Below are 15,035 nucleotides of genomic sequence, written 5' to 3' on the forward strand. Positions count from 1 at the left end.
AGATAAATGTGTAACAAACCACTCCTTAGCTAGTGAATGCTGCAACCAATTTATTATTATGGTGTTGGTGCATAATTTTCAGCACTTCAATTTTTATAAATCTCAGCAATTTTACGAATCTGCATCTTATAATTGTAGGAGTCTAAATTTGACCGTGGACCGGCATTGGTAATGGTACAAAACGACCTATTTTGCATAAATTTAGTTCCCCCAATTTGAATCCCAGGCCGCGATGCCATATTGGATATGAGACTGTAACAGAGCATAATATACCATATACGTAGAGTTGACATTGATGTGTAGGGACGAAGCTTATACAACATTCCTGCCAACTTAGATAATTTAATTCCTCTATCTCGTATAACCTTTTTATATAACATTTAGACCAATTGTGAAATTTCTTGAAATATGTGGCGACAGGCACTTTTAGATTCTGTTTGATTAGGTTTATAATCTTTTTTTTTTACAATTGAACCAATATTAAGTTCAACTACAAAAGTTCAATTTCAAATTATTATTTGTCGTCAACTTTACACTCGTTTTACGCCGTAAAACTTGGTATCAAATCTTTCGAAACTCGGTATATAACTATTTGTCTGTTATTGTCTGAGTATCTACGATGATAAATATCACCATTATATCACCTTTACGCCATTATACTGCAGTTAACATTTTTTAATACATTAATATACATAGGTATTTGTTCAGAGAATAAATTTGCAATTAATTAATAATACAATTTGCGTATATTACATATATGTATCTTTTATATTAGTATATAAAATATTTACTTATTATGTATTATGTTTAGGTAATAAATAACTAATATAATAAAATGTCGCACCGTTTCAGGTACGAGTAAAATCATGTAGAACACTACACAGCACGAAGAGTTGAGTCCAATTGCCCAAAAAGAAATTGTTAATCCTAAACATAAAAAAATGAAAATGCTTACAAAATTTGAAACAATACGAAGAGCTAAGGAATACTAGCGAATTTTTATTGTGGTGGCTAAAGGTAAAGCACATCATTCAAGCAAAATATAATATTCCAACTACAAGTTTTCATTATTCAAATTATAGGTTGTAAAATCCGGAAACCTTTTTGATGCAAATTTTTATTGAAATAATATCTGTTATATTCGAAGCATTTTAAACAGTATATCCATTCAGTTTCGTGCATGAGTGAAGTGTGTGAGTGATATATCTTTTTATCAGCTCAGTAATGAGGATTTCAGAATGATTGCAACGTCTTATATCAATTGAGTATTTAATAAATATAGAGTTATAGGCGACCGATTTTTTTTGAGGTTTTCCAAATAAAAAAGATTATCCAATTTTCTTGATATGAGTAATTTTTTTGAAAAATGTTACTGAGTACTGCAGTTCGTTAAGTTCATTTTCGAATAATTTTTGATCTTGAGGATATCTTGTTGCGTTTCCATGACAAATGTAAACACCGTCTTCCTTCAAAACTTCCATTGAAAGGTCAAAAAGTTGTCTAAGCAAAATCCATTTTCTACCTTCATTTTTCAAGCTTACTGGAATTGAAGTTATGTCATTTATAATAACATCAACTTTTAACCCATTTTTTACGGCTCTTTTGAGATATTCTTCTGCATCTTCAATAATAATTTGATAATTGTTTCCGGTCATATAATCATGAATATCACCCCAGATTGGTCGAAAGTATAGTTTTGTAACATCAATTATTCGCTGATCATAATCTAGGTATCATAGAAGCTCTAAGATCTTTGATTCTGCGTACAATACATCCATCGCCTCCTCCAAGAATAAGTATAGTTTTATTTGTATACTCCACTCTTTCAAATCCAGATAGAGCGTACGAAAGTCGTTGCTCAGTAGTCGTTTTCGCCAATATTTGTACCATTATCACAATACAGGCAATTTCCAAATGCAACTGAGTGTAAAATCGGTATATGTTGTTTTGATGTAACTTCATCAAACACTAATTTGTCAAAATCTTTTTCAACGATGATTCCTTCACATACATCGTAACATGAAAATTCTCTACCTCTTTTCAATGGAGGAAGACTGTCATACCGAAGTGTTTTTGGAATTTCAGTGAACTCTAATTTTCTAATGTCTTCATCTACCTTGTTAACAAGAGTTTTGAATTCAGGATTATCTATGTTTTTAATGTTTATATCCGATGTGAAAAAGCCTTCTTCGGCTTCGTGAAATGAAACTTTTAATTTATTGCTTTTCACGTGAAGGGCTGTGATCTTCTCTCCACTCTGAAACACAAGCTTTCAGTTTATGTCCAACTTCTTTATAAGTTTCCTTTCATTTCATTCATAAATACTCTTTTATTTTGGTAACATTCATTCTAAATTCAAGTAGCCATGAATTCATTTTAGATGGGTCTCGAAAGATTATGGCTATGTAACAGAAAGTTATTTGGAATTGACCAAAATGTTTATTTTGTGTTTTTTTCTTGTGATGAAAATAGTGTGATTTAATATTATATTGCCCAATTTTGCAATCCAAGCAGCAACAAAACGTATATATTTTTATAAATTCAAATAAATTATACTAAGAATACAAATGAAAATAATATTTTCACTCCATCCAAAATAAAAGAAAATATATTCAAATCAACCACGGTGGAAAGCTAGCAAAATCAACAAACTTGAACAAACGCTGCTCGATATTTGATCCACACGCTTCTGAACTGCGGTATAACCTTCGTGCAAGATATTACGAATGATAAACGTGATTTTCTATTGTGTTCCAATTGAAGATGGGTAAATTAGCCTTTGCTTTCAAAACCAGTAACAAAGAGCAATTATCAAATTCAGGCCCGAAACTGATTCAAATATGATTGATGAAGCGTGGGGTAGGGGTGGGCAACATACGGGCCGAGTCCGGCCCGCGTCGAGATTTTGACCGGCCCGCTGACTGTACATCAGTACATTATGATATTACATTATTACACTTTCAGTATATTATGATAAATTCATTATGTGTTTTTTGGTCTCTGTTTTTAGTAAAGTTTAAACTTTACTTTAAACGCGATTCATAAATTTTCTTTCTTGCATTAGCGAATAAATATGTGATTAAGATTTTGAATACTGTTCATGTAATAATCCGTCCCACCGGGGACTTAATTTTCCCACATCTGGCCCGCCGACTAGAGAAGTTGCCCATCCCTGGGCCGTGGGGTGTACTAGCCTCTCATCTTTAGACAGAAAATGCAAAAAAATGCATCATTCAAAATTCAAAGCACTTCTGGTATATACAAGGACAAATTGATTTATCATGAACAAATCCGTGAATATATATTAATAAATAGATATGGACACGCCGTCGGCATATCGCGTAACTAAAATTGATAGTTAATAAATATTGGAGTGAATATTTTGTTTCAAAATGCTGGAAATGTGCTTCTGTTGTTTTAGCATTAAAACTGTTGCGATAGCACATATGGGTAAGTATCGCACCACTATACGCCACTGTTGTACACTTTAATGTCAATATGAAAACGTGCCTATCCTATTCCTATTGATCAACAGTATGAAATACATTGTGCATATGCTCCTCATACCTAACTCTTGATAACAAGTTTGTGGACCATTCTGAGCAGTATCATCATCAGATACAATTGAACGTCCAACATAAATGTGTTATTTTTTTCTGGCCAGCCGCCTGAAAAAGTTATATATATATATCATTAGTATAAAATCTGAACGTGAGCCTGTATCACCCGTGGCATGGTTCACAACTGTATAATTAATCCAAACATGTTATTTAATCAGTATTTCTCTCAATGTATATGTTGTTCATTGTAAGGCTACGTGGATACGAAAGTACATTAATTGAACCCGCAACGAACCAGGAAATTTTAGCCAAAATTAGACTGAACCCGAATTACTAATTATTCATTTGAGGGTTGAATTATATATGGCCAAGTCAGACCTCAAAACATTGTTTGGGTGTTGTTTGAAGATTCCATCTTGTACACAAAAATGAAAAAGCAACCGAGATATGAAATGTGAAATTCATCACGTTCTACATTTATAGCATATTATTTTATGAGGGTTCTTGACACAGATTTTTTTATGAATATAAACAATTCTAAGTACACTCACCACTGGGCTAGATTAGAACGACTAGAACACTAGACCAATCCAGTTTCGTTCTGTTCTACGCCACATTATCGAGAGAACATTCCAATTGGCGAATTGGGTAGGATGGCTATCTAAAAAATCTCTATAATACCACAGTTTAGTGTAGCGAGTTCAGTAATAGTGGCAAATCTAACAGACATTTGATTTTTTTAGAAAATGTTAATGTAGAATTGCCTTGGACTGAACTAGGGGGAATCCTAGGGTGCCGCGGAACCCCGGTTGAAAACCAATGAACTAGAAGTATAGAAAACAAGGCTCAAGTCCCCCATAGTGACGTTTGCTTCATCAATCGCTGTTATAAGTAGATATAACTTATTTACAACTCGGCTAACCATTTGGAAAATCATCCAACAATCTACCAAAAAGATTACGATTTCCAATGGCCACATTATTATACCTCCTTCCCAAATCCACCTACAGACAGAAGTGCTGGAAATCATCAATACTTAAATATTGCTGAAAACACACCAAGTCATAACCGGAAATACGTGTGTACTACTAGATTTAGATAATACCTGTTAAAATATTATGATCTAGAGAGCAAATTGAATGTGGATTTATGTTACTTTGTTTGTTTTATGATTCAGGAAAAACAGGTGTCATTTTGTAACAACTAATCATCATGTAGGCTACATCATTATATCATCATTAGTATATAGATCATATACTAATCATAAAAATAATTCATGTACCGAGCACGATGAAAAATTTTGAACGGCGATAGACAAGTTTCATTCTGAACAATTGTAGGTATTCCTTCCACAGAAGTTGAATACCTACACTTATTTGTATAAGCAGACGACTCAAGCAGGGTAATTCCTTTATATATCCTGTATAGCGAACTACATAATGTCTCATAGTAGCATAATTTGACTGTATTTCACAAGTTCTATAATCCCGTTCTAACATGATGAAACCTTCAAACTTTATATTTTGTTTATTTTCAAGAAATATATAGTTTTTATTCAATGCAATTAATCAAGAATATATCAACCCCGTATATTTTCGTCAGCTACATGTAATACATAATTGTATTTTTCCTAAATAATAAAAGTATAAAATATATATATATATATATATATATATATATATATATATTCAGATGTAGAAATTCAATTTTAGTATAGCTATCACTATTTCGTGTATGATTACAAATATTTAAAAATCAAAAGCATACATGTATATGGAGTCTAGGGTACTAGATTGTGGTTTCCTGGGTATCTGCTTTATTGCGATAAAATATAGATAGAAATAGAGAATATAATATAACGTGTTTATCATATTCATAGCATCTTCCTCTGCAGAGAACACTTGATCATATATTAAAATCAAAATACAGAGTAACAGATTCAATGCTATGGTTATTAGAAGATGTGAGACTTTACATTTTATTAATCGAGTTTGTCTGGGTATCTGATTGTGAGTGCTCATTTTTTAATTGTTTCCAGATAAGATATACTAGCCAATTTTCTTGATATGATGGTATTGTAGCTATTTCTTTGGTGAAATGAACTGAGTAATCAAGTTTGTGTATTTCATTTTCGAATGATTCTTGGGCTTGGAGATGACTGGGTGACACTCCGTGAGTTATATACACACCGCCATCCTTTAAAACTCCCATAGAAAGATTTAAAAGTTTTCTCACAAAGTCCCACTCTCTTCCATCAATTTTTGAAACAACCGGAATGCATGTTATGTCATTTATGACAATGTCAACTTTCAACCTATTTTTCACAGCTTTTTCAAGATATTCTCCTGCATCTCCAATGATAATTCGATAATTTTTTCCCGTCATAGAATTGAGAACATCGCCGCAAATTGTTGGTAAATATATCTTTGTAACGTCGATTGCCCTTTGATCATAATCAATGACAGTTATCATGGACGGACCGAGATCCTTGATTCTGCGCAGAACGCATGCATCGCCTCCTCCAAGAATAAGCACAGTTTTATCGACGTAATCGACCTTCCCAAATCCGGACATTGCATGAGAAAATCCTTCATAGTCAGATTCAGCAAGATTCAAATCGCCGTTACAATAAAAAACATTTCCAAATGCGACGGAGTGTAGAATTCTAATGTTCTGTCTTGACGTAACTTCATCGAGAACTACTTTATCAAAATCTTTTTCGCCGATCATTCCATCGGAGACATCGTAACAAGAAAACTCTCGGCCTCGTTTCAAAGCAGGAAGACTTTCATACCGAGGTGTTTTAGGTATTTCTGCAAAGTCTAATTTTCTAATATTTTCATCTAACTGATTCACACGATCTTTAAAATAGGAATTCCTTCTTGTTGTAGCGTGAATGTCCAATGTAAACAGACCGCCATCAGTTTGTTGCAACAAGACTTTTAATCCATTGCTGTTCATATAAAGTGCAGTAATCGAATCTTTTCTATTTTCAAACATAAGATTGCAGTTCATGTCCAATGTCTTGATAAGTTTGCTCATTTGATCCATAAATTTTTTTGTTTCCTCATTCACTTTGTTAGTGTTCATTCGAAACTCAAGAAGCCATGAATCCATTTTAGACTCGTGTAATGGGTGCAAAGAGCAATTGAATAATAGTCTAAAGATATTGAGAGATATAGGGAGTAGTTACTTAGAAATTAAGAGATAATATTATATAATGTCTGACATAAGCGATAACTGAATGAAATAAAAACAAACAGAAGCAACTGTACTACACCCAGTCTATCCATCAATTAGCTTTTAAGCGGATTCACTTACAATCAAACTGCAAAGCGCTGTGGTTACACTATATATAGTTGGCCAAAATTAGTCGACGCTGAGAGTATCTACTTCCCACTGTACTAACTAAGGTCTAAACTCTCATGCCAAAAAAGAAGCTTCCTTTCCTATCTTGGCGAATATCATTCTACGTGTTCAGTGAATCATCAATCATCTCAATTTTCATAGCTGTGATTGTTTGAGCATTTCAAGATTGACTTGTTGGTGAATTTTTTTTTAAACACATGTTTTATATATCCGCATGTAATCGATGTGTGATCTTGGGCGGTTTCATGTTGTTAACACAGTATCAAATCTGATCGACTCTAATTAAAATGTCATTTGGCGGAAGCAGAAATTAAATTGTTAACACGTGACCACGTACAAGTCACGCTGCATGAGCTCAAAGAGTTTTCACGTGAAAAAAGGTGTCTTGATCGATATCAATGTTCGTGTGATGTGGATAAGCTTAGAGTTCTATCGTTTTATGATGCGCCTTGATTAATATCAAATTCGTGTGATAAAGATATGTTATAAGGTTCTTGGTTTGCCTAATTGACGTTATATGAAAAAACGACCTTCACGTTATCAAAAACGACCGTGTTCTCATTCCCAGCAGACTAAGCTTAACAAATAAACTTTGAATCATTAGCTTCTATTTAAAGTTGTCATGAAATCCATTATATGATCAAAAATTTTCGAGAGTGGATTGCCGTTGGGGCAATACAACAATTAAAAACATTTCTGAATTGTACCGTCGAAGATCTTTGCCGATGGCGGAGAAGAATAATTCCATTGTAATACAAACGAGTAGGAAGTAGAGTTGAGGGCTAAATATATTTAGCTTTTGATAGGAATGAATAAATGTAATGTGAAATTTTTAATTTAACCATGCTAGATGAAGCAAAATAAAACATTTTCTCATGCAAAGCGAAATTGTAATAATTTTGAAAAACGAGCAAAATAGCTCAAATGTAAATGAAAGACCTGTAATTCGGTTGCCAAAGTTAAAAAAAAAAAAAAAAACAGGACGTCGTATAATTGAGTTACGGTTCTGGATGAACTCCTCGGCCTGAATACATAATTTGCTATATAATGCTTTCTAATTTTGCATTATTTTTTGCTGAATTATGAGGGCACCTCTTACATTTACTTCCCAACAACGAATGTTGTATAAGTAAAGTATGTATTCACGCGATAGATATCCAGGTGCATAATGAGAGACCGCAATTTCATAAAATTCATCAATTCTTTTAATATAATTATTTTGTCAATAAACCTTTATAGTTCAGTTTCAATGTTAAAATATCGTAAGTTGATAATTATTTCAAAGTCGAGGAAGATCAATGCTTTACAATATATAAAATAATATTTCGAAAAAGAGTATTAACCCTTTTATCACAAATTAGAAATGGAAAATCTATATAATTTGGAGCGTTGAAATCAGATTGACCCCGAACAAGAATAGTGCTCTGAAACAAAGATATTTTGGCTCTGGGACTGGACATGTTCCATTAATTTTGTGATTATATATCTTACAGAGCTCCATAATAAAATATCGAATATAACTGAAATAGGTAATATCAACAAGTCAAAAGATTGTTTAATCAATAACACACATGCTGAGATTAATTTACTCAAGTTCAAATAGAAAATCCAATCCAGTACCCTCCATCTTCTCTTCGTAAAGATGATCAAAGACAATATTTTGGTTTAAAGTAAAATAATTTTTCCAATCCCCGACTTGTCCCTTTCTCATAAATTTAAACTGGGAAAAATTCATACCAAGGCGACGCCCTACTTTCGCGAGGGCAGGATTTATGTTTTTGCTCATTGTATCAAACGAACACTCTTGAATTATGTCCTGCACTTGCTGATTAGTCAATTCTTTATCCAAAAACTTGGAAATTGCTTTCACTTCAGATTTCAAATCTTTTTTCAGTGATTCATACGTGACAAAATATATTCGTTCTTTATCTTTCTGAAATTCCTAAAGAAGAAGTTTTTACAATGTCAACTAGATATACCCATTTCTTGTTTTACACTGAAAACTACTAACTACTTTAACAATATTTAATATTGCTATTCCAGTGACAAAAAATGAAATCTTTTTTGGTGAACGGGGCGGTCCTTGACTATTTTAATCTTGAATATGTAAAGTTTGAAAAAAATCAAGAAGGAATTAGGATTGATAACATAATTGTAAAGTGTTTAATCGTATGGGCTTTCATATTTGGTCCCCTCGAATATTACCTTCGCAATTTTTACAGTAAACCTTTAGTTAGTTTCGATTATAAATTTGATTGTTACTTCTATGTGTTGTAACATGTCTCACGTCGATAAATATTTGTATTTCTTTTGGCGTCGGTGGCTTAGTGTGGATTTTCTGTCTATAAGCGATTTTATTCCAGTATTATAAATTATATTTTAACGTGGGTAGATTTCAGAATCTGTTACACACGATGGTTTTTGCAAGCTATTCATAAATACCTACTTTCCAGTATTTCAAATTATGGTCGAACCAACTTCCAGCTTCAATGTTTCCTGAAGAAAATTTGGATAGAAATTCGCTCCATGTTCCGGGGTTTTCGAATATTTTATTCCCCATTTTGTGGAAGAAATAATAGGAAACACACAAATCCTTCGGATTTCTTGCAACATAGATAATCTTGCCCTTTCTGTTTGTCCTCACTTCCTCCGGCAGCAGATCGAACGGATAATGAGTTTTAATTATTCTTGATTAAATGAAAGAGCGTCAGATATTAGATAATTTATAATTTAATAATTATTTGATATCTTGCGAAATCCAATGCTTCAGTAAATGTTTAGATACTTCTTTCTACTGGTTAATAGATACTTGGAACGTTTTATATATTAGAGAAACATAGGGTAAATGTACAATTTGCTATACTATTGTTATCTAGCTTTAAATAAATAAAAAGGGATGTTGGGTGACAATAGAATAGGTTTATTTCGTCATGCAAGGAATCACAAATAATAAAGTCAGACAAAAACAAAATATTATACATAGATAGATATAGATATACATATAGAATACCGAAGCGAAGGACCAGAATTAGGTCATCAAAAGTCTGCGACATCAAAATTTAAAACGAGTCAAAAATAAAAAACGATATAGCGATCAGAGACCGCCGACTTATCAGTCTAGCGGCGTGTATCCTTCGCTCTGACTCAACAGCGACACCGCGTGTCCCATCACTAACTCATTAATAACTCGCTAATTATACCACATGATTCATCTAAATTCATTCATCAATAGGCTTCCGATCCGAGATATGATGAATGCACATGCAAAATTTGGAGAAGATTCAACCTCGCTTTCGTGAGATATCGCGTAACATACGAAAGTGTAAAAGACAAACAAACAAATACCTATCAACATACTTACCGATCAAGATCGCTAAGTAATAGAGGTAAAGAAATATGGGCCCAAAGAGGAACTTGAGTTATAGTAAAATTTAACAACAACGTATGATTTGAAAAAGCTCAATTGTACGAGTGCTAAGGCATAATTTCATGTAGAACCAGCCATATGAATTTTTTGGGGTGACGAATAAGGGAGAAGTTTGGTCCATGGTCGAATTTTCGCGCAGATATCGAAGTCGACTCCAGCAACCTATCTTTTTGGTTTCAGTTGGTTAGCTGCAGTGGTCAGTCAACAATGAACAAGAAAATAATTGTTTAGGTTGCTTAGAGACAACACGCATTGATAATTGGATTTCTAGTGATAGAAAGTTTATAAATGAGTGAGTAGGAGGAATGTACCATGTTATTTCACTCAAAAACTAATAGCTTCTGTTGTATTGCAGGTTGTGAAGACCATCAGTAACTACCGGTACCGTAGTTTTTGATCAAATATTTTTTACATGTCATTTTGAAAGTGGTGTCGCCTTGTGACTTCATTTAATGTGGAGTGCCGTATCTTATTTTGACTTTTAGCGATTTAAATTTAACATTTTTCTCTAACGTTAGAATTGATTTATGGCTGGAAAGAAAATCTGTGTCATCGGCAAATACTTTTGTTAATAGGTTAGAGCATTGAGTGAAGTCATTTAATATATATTAGGAATATATTGGACTAAACATAAGCCCTGTACGACGCTGCAAACTATTGATAAAGTTTATGATGTTATTTTGTTGATTTTTAGAAATCGCACTCGGTTTGTTAAGTAGCTTTTCAAAAGTGATGAAAACAGAAATAAATCGGCAATTTTAATGTCTAAAATTGGTTGACAATAACTTGACATATAACGTGCTATTTTCTTCGACTATTGTAGATAACAAACCCTATAGTCCACTTAGTGTTACAAATGACCTGAGGGTATTATGACCTGGCTGCTCATCACTGGCACATTTTTTTTAAATATTGATGTTCTTTATAATTAACTAGTTTCTGATTGTCGAATATATCAGTTATTGAAATGTTTAACTGCGTAGAAGCGTTTTTTCCCATTTTACACACAATCTCAGCGATTTCTTTCTTTTACTTGATTATTTGAAAGTTTTGTATTTCTCCGTATGGAAGTATTTGTATGTTCTCATCGTAACAAAGTTGGAACAACAACAATTGAATCACTAAAATGCATCTATTCGAATTTCTGAAACAATTACCTCTGCTTATTTATCGGCCAATTTTCAACGGACTGTATTCCACGAAGGACCGGTGGTGCATCAACTGCTTCTAAGAATGGACTCCTTTCAGGTATCGACGTCTTCCTAGATGTTTCAATGTCGGCGTCGTTACAGATAAGCCATACAAGTTGTTGCATCCAGGTTGTACCTATACGGTAACAACAACTTTTAGGATTTCCAAATTAATAAAAAAAATATATGAAACTTTCAACTTCTCATTGTCAAATATCATTTTCCTGTACTGCTTGTGAAGTAATTCAAATTGTGAATAACTCTAGATTGAAAGGGCTTGTTGCGATGTTATGCCAATTTAGTTCAGTATAAATGTACATTTCCGATTACAAACAAATGAAAAATATTTTAATTTTGATACATTCTAAATTCTGAATAAAAAAAAAAAAATTCATTGGAATTCAACTTCATATCCGTAGCCAACGAATATTTATTGCTCACCTGCTTTTGGGTATGTGGCGATAAAAACATCATCATCTCGTGCTTTCAACTTTAGCACTTCCTCCAATGTAGATACAAACATGGGATTTCCAACAAACAGGGTGTGGCCATTCGATGCCTTAACTCCTCTACATTTTGTTGACTTAGGGAACAAAGTAATAAGCCGAGTGGTGTTCGTTTTGTGCATAATCTTTGAGCCTGTACAAAACAGGAAGATTTGAATAGAGCATATGTAAAACAGAATGAAACAAAGCGAACAACATATTTACATTTCCATGTGTGGAATGCGCACTTACCGAGAGACAATAAATCGCATTTTCGCATTGATTTTAATGCATTGTATAATATTACTACAGCAACTAAGACAAGAGATGTGACAATCAATCCAAGCATGGTTTTGATTTTCAATACAGAAATAGATACAGCAGTCAAAGCTACATGAAATAAATGTATAAATAAGGATTTATAATCTGGTAAAAAAAAGACGCAAAACATTTTTAAGATGAAATAAAATGTAATTCTAAGTAAATTTTGCAGGCAATACTCTTCATTTTAAAGTGTTACAATTAAACTTTAAATTTTAATCATAATCCATGACATCGTTTCAATATTTTAATCGTAAATATTTCAATCTGTAAATCAAAATTTAGGTACGCTTCCTGTGTAAGTAGTTCAAGCCTTTATATTAAACAGAAGATCCAGAAAGTTTGGTCCGCATTATCAAAAACTCATAATAACTTTCTCGACAAATAATTTGGGGCGTGCAAAATAAATAAATCTTATCATTTTTTAGCCCCTCCTATCATCATGTCTTACTGAAGTTCACAGTTGCTATCGATTCGGTTCATAGTAACGCTGAAGTTTCAGTTGAAAAACAATATGAGAACTAAATTTAAAAGAAGAAATCAAAATAATATATATTCTCAAATATTTCAAAGACTGCTCGAAAATTTTTGTGTAAAATTTTCCAACATGACAACATTTAAAATATATTGTAACAAAAATTTCAATGGGAATTGTTTTTTAAAATTGTAAACAGATATATATATATATATATATATACATTTTTCGGCATCACGTTCATATGATTGCCTCAGGGTATTCGTAACAAAAATCAAACAATTAATCTGAATGACGTTGTCCTGCACACACTATCTATTCTGCCTATATCTGCTCTACTACATAAATCCATTTAACTGGTTTAAAACACTGTATATCTTACACGAAAAAAGAACATGACTACGCCACACCAGGCTTTTACGTTTTTTCAAACATTTGTGGGGTCTATTTTACACTTTTAACATTTGCCGCACCGTGAACTGTAAGTTCGCAGTCACATATACTCGGAACAAATTCGAAAGTTAGCTATGCTGAACAAGCTTTCAAGAATTTTCAACAAATTACTCTTTGAAACCTACAACATGCTAGCTAGACTGAAGACTTCACAGAATTTAAAATCATGGTCGAAAGTCAGTTAAATCGAGTATCTTGTTTCGCGCTTTCTTTAGGTTTGACGCGCTTTTTGCGTACGTGTTTAGCGTGACGTTGAGTTTTGGGAAGCGCTAAGTCGTCATGTGATTGTAAATGTTCTCAATTATATAATTCGAACTGAATAAAGATCTCACTGTTGGCTAGCTTGATTTAAAGTAAACTGAAAATTTATTTGTCGTTCCTATTAGTATCGGAATAGAGAAAATGTCTTAATTGGTGGTATGCGTGGTTGGTGGTTTGTACGTGTGTCATAGTTCCGCCGTAGGTAAAAATATTTTACGATAAACTTAGTTTGTAGCGGTTTTATCACCAGTGGCCGATTAATAGCGTATGCAAGAATGAATTTCATTTTGATTATTGTGACTAACACATTCTTCATGAATTGTACGATCAGCTGTTGTGAGGTATAGTGAGTTGTGACATCCGGACTGTAGCCGGAGATAAAACTTTATATACAACGAACTCTGCTGGTATCGTTACCGACACATAACATGTAGGGGCGACCACTAAATGATGCCAAACCCGGATCCATTTATTAAAACTATATTTCTTTGAAGTACATATTTATATTTTATTTATAAAACGTTTTACAAATTTACTGTTCGCGGGAGAACACGTCCTAATTTCGCTATCCAACCTGTCTAAGGCTGCTTAACCTGGCTTGCGATTCTTCTACTATGTAACAGAATAAAACGTGAGTAAAATTACTTTTCACTAAACTTAGATTTGATTAGTTTGTTCTAACACTTGCCATAATGTAATATTATAATAAATAAATTAATATAATTTTATAAAAATTTTGAGTAAACGTACTTGAGCGGAACGAACCCCACTGACTCCCCCAGAGGTAAGCACAAAATATTTATGATGCCAAATATATATATATGTTACACAATCGAATTGATCCAGATAGCAGATAATATTCTAAATACGAGTGTACGATTGAAATCTAAATTGATACTACTACGTAAATACAATAACCTACTTCGCAACTCTCGTCCGATTGCGGGAAATGCGTCATCATTATCTTTGACATATACGCGACGCTTAGCATGGAAGCTCGCCACGATTATCTACCAAAAGGAAACAAAGTTTCAATTCATTCAACATGCTATTAATGATTAGGGGTTAAAATCACATTGAAATCCATAGTAATCATAATATCAGCATTGTCGTGGACTTGAAATTTTGTCGTTTTCAAGAGGTAATGTAACAACACGAAATAGCTCGTCGGCGAGTTATGAATGCGCAATAGGAGAATTGAGAGCATTTTTAAAATCGCCGAAAACTTCAGAAACTAAGCTTCGCTTTGTTCGGTTTGGGCAAAAAGTATAAAACAGATTGCCTGGAGAAATGGACATCAGTTGAAATTGCAGAAGATGTGTGTATATAAGCTTTCTAACGGTTTCACCCAACATTAAGTATATATTGAAAACGCCACTATAGAGTTAATTATAAACAATGGTAATTAGAACTTAACAATACGATTCATAGTGCCAGGGCGTGCCACATTGTTCAATGAAGTCTTGCTAAAAAATTCTATCTACGTTTTATCTA

General features: G+C 33.1%; 2 protein-coding genes and 1 long non-coding RNA gene across 3 annotated transcripts; all 3 read right to left on the bottom strand.

The window, feature by feature from the left end:
* Positions 1-1,654: 1,654 nt before the first annotated feature.
* LOC120331970 (uncharacterized) lies at positions 1,655-4,552 on the bottom strand. Its single transcript, XR_005568042.2, has 3 exons — positions 4,112-4,552; positions 3,568-3,668; positions 1,655-2,257 (listed from the first exon to the last, which is right to left on the bottom strand). It is a non-coding gene; the product is annotated as an uncharacterized LOC120331970 (long non-coding RNA).
* A 979-nt stretch (positions 4,553-5,531) lies between these two features.
* On the bottom strand, positions 5,532-6,677 carry LOC120331256 (spermine synthase-like). Its single transcript, XM_039398326.2, has one exon. It carries the CDS (start codon positions 6,675-6,677, stop codon positions 5,532-5,534), a length of 1,146 nt encoding a protein of 381 aa, XP_039254260.2.
* Positions 6,678-7,511: 834 nt separating this feature from the next.
* On the bottom strand, positions 7,512-14,858 carry LOC120330691 (sulfotransferase 1B1-like). The gene is made up of 5 exons (XM_039397581.2): positions 12,284-14,858; positions 11,988-12,185; positions 11,514-11,682; positions 9,376-9,616; positions 7,512-8,871 (listed from the first exon to the last, which is right to left on the bottom strand). Exons 1-5 carry the CDS (start codon positions 12,480-12,482, stop codon positions 8,515-8,517), a joined length of 1,164 nt encoding a protein of 387 aa, XP_039253515.2. The 5' UTR covers positions 12,483-14,858; the 3' UTR covers positions 7,512-8,514.
* Between the last annotated feature and the right edge of the window lie 177 nt (positions 14,859-15,035).

This window comes from Styela clava, chromosome 6 (genome assembly GCF_964204865.1).
Source record: "Styela clava chromosome 6, kaStyClav1.hap1.2, whole genome shotgun sequence".
In the NCBI taxonomy this organism is placed as follows: domain Eukaryota; kingdom Metazoa; phylum Chordata; class Ascidiacea; order Stolidobranchia; family Styelidae; genus Styela; species Styela clava.

Excerpts from the sequence above, each read along its gene's own strand:
- LOC120331256 (XM_039398326.2), bottom strand. The coding sequence starts at position 6,677 with ATGGATTCATGGCTTCTTGAGTTTCGAATGAACACTAACAAAGTGAAT.
- LOC120330691 (XM_039397581.2), bottom strand. The coding sequence starts at position 12,482 with ATGTTTTGCGTCTTTTTTTTACCAGATTATAAATCCTTATTTATACAT. Across the intron at positions 9,617-11,513 it reads TGGCCGATAAATAAGCAGAG|AATAATTAAAACTCATTATC; the intron begins GTAATTGTTTCA and ends CATTTAATCAAG. Across the intron at positions 8,872-9,375 it reads ATAATTTGAAATACTGGAAA|GAATTTCAGAAAGATAAAGA; the intron begins GTAGGTATTTAT and ends CTTCTTCTTTAG.